The sequence below is a fragment of the Penaeus chinensis genome, chromosome 14 (genome assembly GCF_019202785.1).
Source record: "Penaeus chinensis breed Huanghai No. 1 chromosome 14, ASM1920278v2, whole genome shotgun sequence".
In the NCBI taxonomy this organism is placed as follows: domain Eukaryota; kingdom Metazoa; phylum Arthropoda; class Malacostraca; order Decapoda; family Penaeidae; genus Penaeus; species Penaeus chinensis.
Window position 1 is genome coordinate 7,727,877 of NC_061832.1, and position 5,237 is coordinate 7,733,113.

A 5,237-nucleotide genomic window follows, 5' to 3' on the forward strand; every position below is an offset into this window, starting at 1 on the left:
TCACACTAACGTTAGCGCCCTCGTAGAGAAGCGAGGCGAGGAGTGGAAGGAGTGGGGCGAGTCTCACGTGCAGGGCGCGTGGGGGCTCTCAGCCATCCCAGATGAAGCAGACCAGGTTCTCAAAGTTTTCGTGATATGTCAGACAGTGTTAATCCTCCTACAACAACTGTTATCCCTCATGCAGAATAAGCTAGCATGGTTCCGATCACTTTCTGGCATCCTCCATGTGATGATAACTCTTCTCGTTCTCCTGGTCGTGTCTGTTTCGGTGCCCAAGGAGTGGCAACACCATCTGGCCACGTGGATGCTCCTGTTGATGTGGACCGAATGCATGGTGCTTATCGGACGATTTCCAAACTGTGGCATATATGTCGTCATGTTTACCCGAGTGGCCAAGGTCTTTGTTCGTATATTTGCTATATACTTTTGCCTCCTTCTGGCATTTTCGTCAGCGTTCTATGTTGCGCTCCATTATGCCAAGGACCCTAACTCAGGAAACAATGAGAACCAGGTATTCACCAACCCAGTCTTAACATTCACCAAGACACTTACCATGATGATCGGTGAACTAGACTTTCAAGACGATTTTGTGGTTGGATTATCACACTTAGTTGCAACTGGACATATAATATTTCTGTTCTTTGTCATCCTCGTCTCCATCATCCTCTCCAACCTTCTGGTGGCTCTTGCTGTCAATGACGTCCAGGTAAGGCATTCGATTTTTAATCAAGCCTTTAAAAAACGTTTTAAACAAAGTAGTGGTGTTCGCCATTTTTATACATGCTGATATGTATAAAGTGGCTTTAATAATTTTAATGGTTTAATGATTCTGGAGATTTTAATGGTGTTAATTAATGAGTGGTTGTTTGCCCACAGGGTTTAAGGAACTCGGCTCATCTGGAGAGGCTTATAAAGCAAACAGAGCTGGTCTTTCAGATGGAAAAGAACTTCTCCACAGCGTCATACCTCGGGTCTCACATCAAGATTCCCAAGTAAGAGGCGGATTGTATGTTTTCAAGTGTGTGAATGATTCATCTTTTTGAAAGTGGATTTAGGAGAGGTGAATTCTATGGTGAAAGACAGAGATGAGGTATTATTGGTTTGATAGCAGAGTTGGAAACATTAACAACTATATGCTGCATAAGTTATATAGCTAATAGTTTATATCACTTGCTGTCATATAATGTTTCAGATTGCGAGAAATGCTGACAAAGGTTTCCTATATATGCAAACATGATTGCTACAACTCACGTGCTTTTGTTCTTCCGAACCACCCAAAAAAGGTATGCTAATACACTTATTTGATTAATAAAGATTATAGAAATATTACTGATGAAAAATGAGGCACAATATGCATAAATCAGTAAAGTGTTTTATATCAAAACGTTTTCTACTTTGATCACTACTTCCCTACTTCCGCAATATCATATTGTAAAGCTTCAAAATGAACAACTTGAAGCATCAGATGTACAATATTTCTGAATAATTTTGTTCTTGTTTCACAGGCAAACAGACTTTACATGGTGGAGAATAAGAAATGCGTAGACGTAGCACTGCCATCTTTTCTGAAAACCAACATCCTCGATTGCCTCAGAGCTCGAGAGACCGAGTCTGCCGACAGCAAGGGCAGCGTCCGTGCCAGGAAAGGCAGCAGGATTCGCCGAGGAGAGTACCACCGCAACGAGCAGCAAGACCTGAAGGTCACCATCAAGGAGCTCGAGGCCAACATGGCTGAAATTATGAGTGAAAAGGTCGACGAGATAACAGAGACATACGGCAATCTTACTAAGAGGATAACGACTCTTGAGGAAAGTCTGGAGAATTTAATTAATCTGTTGCGCAAAAACACAAATGATGAAAATCCAAACCCTAGTCAGACTGAATAACTGATGTAGACAGTTTTATTTATGCTATATTTTAAAAAATTGAGGTATTTAGTGCCAAGGGGCTGTAATATTACCTACAGTATTTTCAACGTTATATACGATTCTGTTGTCATGGAGAAAACGTGTATGTGTATTTATAGAACAGTGGAGTATTTATTCTCTGTGATACCTTTTGGAACTGTGCCTCTTATAGGATCATATGTTTCCTGTAAATCAAGTCCATAGGTTGTGGTGATTCCTGTGATCATTATGCAGTTGTAACTAAATGATCACTTCCAGAGTTGTATAGAGCTTATGATAATGCTTGAGGGCCGGTTTCTTATTAATCTCCGGTTGAGATAGCGGTAATTAATCTGTGATAAGTTTTTAAAGGTATTTTTTATATTTTTAAAGTCATTCTTCCCTTTCCATAATATTCTCATGAGATTATAAAGCTGAAAGTGATATCTAAGTATAATTTAGAAACTAAATGTGTACTGTCATTGTGAGAAGTTTTATATTATAATGCTGTATATGATAACATTACCTGGAATAGTAGGTAATATTTGAGTATAAGAATTTACTGTGTAGACTTCGGGCGTTGTTACATTTAGGAGATAGCTATATTAATCTAAGATAGTGTCAGTGGAATCGTTGGGTATTTTAATTTTAGCTCTAACTTAGAATCAACACCTAATTATATGAAGAAGGTCGCCAACAGTCTCAGTGCTAAATATGTTAAGATTAATGTTTTTTTTTAACCATCTTGTAGTTTTAACCTTTGGAATAACACTTGTATAAAACCAACTTTGTTAAGTATTTAATTCCTGTATTTGCTTTTACAGTTAGTGGACAACATATACCTGTACAGTACTGTGTCTTTAACAATAAGTTTTACCATATCACCTTGGCCTCCTACTTCATTTTGTAGTCATGAAAGTCAGGATATCACTACTTTTGTCGTTGGTTAGACCTTTGGTAAGCTTAAGGAGAAAACTCTGTCATATCGATAACAAGGGCTTATGCAATTGGTTATGAAACACAAAATATGTACAGCTCAAGCAGGGTCCTCAGTCCATGAAATATATAAAAATAACAGATTCTCAAGATTTAGTCAAGGCCTGCAATTGCATCTCGAGATGTGAATTTTTACCAAGTATGATACGTATGCTATTTTGTAATGTGTTATGGATTGCAAGGTTCAAAAATTGTGAAATGACATATCCTGTATAAGTATGGTTTAACTTGTAATACTATTCGGCTAAGTTGATGTAGGTTTGGACATTCATGTATCTGGCTTCTATTTATACTCACTACACTGATACTTCTGCAGATTATAGAAGTCAGATGATGTTGCTTGACTTGAAAACGGTGAACGTCAAGGACCGAAACGAGACTTTGGGTCCCGGTGCCCGAAAATGTATATTACAAAATAATAATGTAACCCAACATATCTTCACGTTGCAAAGTTCTTACAATTAGTCAATGAAATATAGATGAATATTGATTCTTATTGTTACTCATTGGCATAAAGTAAAAATAAGACATGTGTTTAAACCTTTTTAAAGGTTATGTAGAAACATCTGTAATAGTTCCGATGGAGCAAGGAGACGTTTTTATTATATTGTACCTGACTTAAGTGGGGACCCTTTTTCAACAGAACAGTGTAGTGCATTGCAATATAAGTGTAACTATAGATAACTGATTATTACTACAGCTACTTAGTAGAAATGACAAAAATATTTGGATATAAGATAGGTGCAATCCAACATCGCCAATCATGCTTTCCTGTTTCTCTGCATCCATTTCTGATTTTTCCAATCCTCAGGGCTTATATTCTCAATAGGAAGAAGAGGTGCCGGTGTGATCACCCTGTGGCTAGACCAAGGACAGTGGTCAGTGAAGTCTTCAGTGAAATGTTCAGTGCATTATCCACAGTGTGGAACAAGGCAAAACACAGGAACTACAAAATAAAAGTTGTCTGTTCGAGTTTGTAGGAAAAATTACCGAGCAGCGTAAAGAGATTAGACAAGCTTCAGAATTCCACAGGAATCACAAGCAGCAATATGGAAGTCTATATGCTAACATTAAACAATAAATTAAAAGAGCAAAAGCTATCAAGAGTATAATGAATATTGTAAAATGATTTGATGCATGAATATGCACCTGAGAATATTTTGAGTGGAGGATAATATAATTCACACATGATGATATTATAATCCTGTGTAATATTGCTATATTGCTCTTAAAAAAAACCAATGCAGGGACGATAGCTCTAAGAACAATAAAATCTTTCTTATAGAAATAAATTAAGTTCATCTGTGTCACTTAGCTGCTTGCGTAATAATGATGGTGCGACTGAATGGATGTTTTGAATCAAGTCTCTTGGTAAATGGCCTTGGACAGTTGTTAGAACACCATACTCCTTCCTTCTTTATAAAATTACGTTACTGTTAATTGATGATGTTTTTTCCATTCTCTTCCTGAAATCTGGCCAGTATATGTTGCACTGAAATTAGAATGTCACGACAGCAGAATGTATTACACCCATTTCTAGGGAAAATGTATCATCCCTTCTATAAAAAAAAAAAAAATGTAAAATGGACACAAACGTTCACAATTTATATATATATATTGTGTTGTGCATGATTGGTATATAATCTGTAGGACTGTTATTTGTTCTGTTGAATTGTTGTGTAGGACATACCGTCATGCTTTATGTGGATCCACCATATAAAATGATTCTCTGTTAATTGTTATTGTAAATATTGTTCTCTGTATCATTTTTAGTAAATCGTTATATAAGTTGTAACATTAAATTTAAATGTGATATATTTTAGTCTCAATATTCCTTTTGTACATATTTTTTGCTGAGATATGAGTGCTTGTGTATAGGTGTGTGTGCTTGTGTATAGATGTGTGTCCGTGTGAATGTCTGAATGAACCAAGAGAGTGAAAGAAGAGCGAGAGAGTAGGATTTGATTGATTTGATAACATTTATTTACAAAATATTGTACATGCCCTGAAAAAGTCAGGGTAAGATACAAAGCATTTATCCAAACTGGATGTGCTTCTGTTTGTGTAGAGGGCTTAACAGAATCAACAAGTGTTAATCTGTGATTAGTACTATTTGATCGGTGGATTGCAGTTTTTATGCAACAGAGTAAGTAATGGGTGAGATTATGCGATGTGGGCGCCTTGTACAGTTTGCAGAGGTGATATGAAACTGGTTTCGCCTCCAAAACTGCATCCTGAACATATTGTATAGTGTACTGATATCTTATGTGTACCCTAGTCAATGTAACTTGCTGTCTCTGAGACAGTCCATGATAGACTTTATAGGGTACCATGTCCGTCTTTTTCATCCTTTCA

At 36.7% G+C, this 5,237-nt stretch overlaps 1 protein-coding gene across 7 annotated transcripts in view; it reads left to right on the top strand.

Moving 5' to 3' along the window:
* Positions 1-4,697, top strand: part of LOC125032083 (transient receptor potential channel pyrexia-like) — a 37,605-nt gene extending 32,908 nt beyond the window's left edge. For all 7 annotated transcript variants that reach the window (XM_047623057.1, XM_047623058.1, XM_047623061.1 and 4 more), the window contains 4 exons: positions 1-706; positions 877-992; positions 1,193-1,283; positions 1,506-4,697. The exon at positions 1-706 is cut by the window's left edge and continues 901 nt beyond it. In XM_047623057.1, the coding sequence (XP_047479013.1) occupies positions 1-706; positions 877-992; positions 1,193-1,283; positions 1,506-1,886 (1,294 nt within the window). In that variant the 3' untranslated portion in view covers positions 1,887-4,697. The remainder of the gene's footprint in view (positions 707-876; positions 993-1,192; positions 1,284-1,505) is intronic.
* The last annotated feature ends 540 nt before the right edge of the window (positions 4,698-5,237 follow it).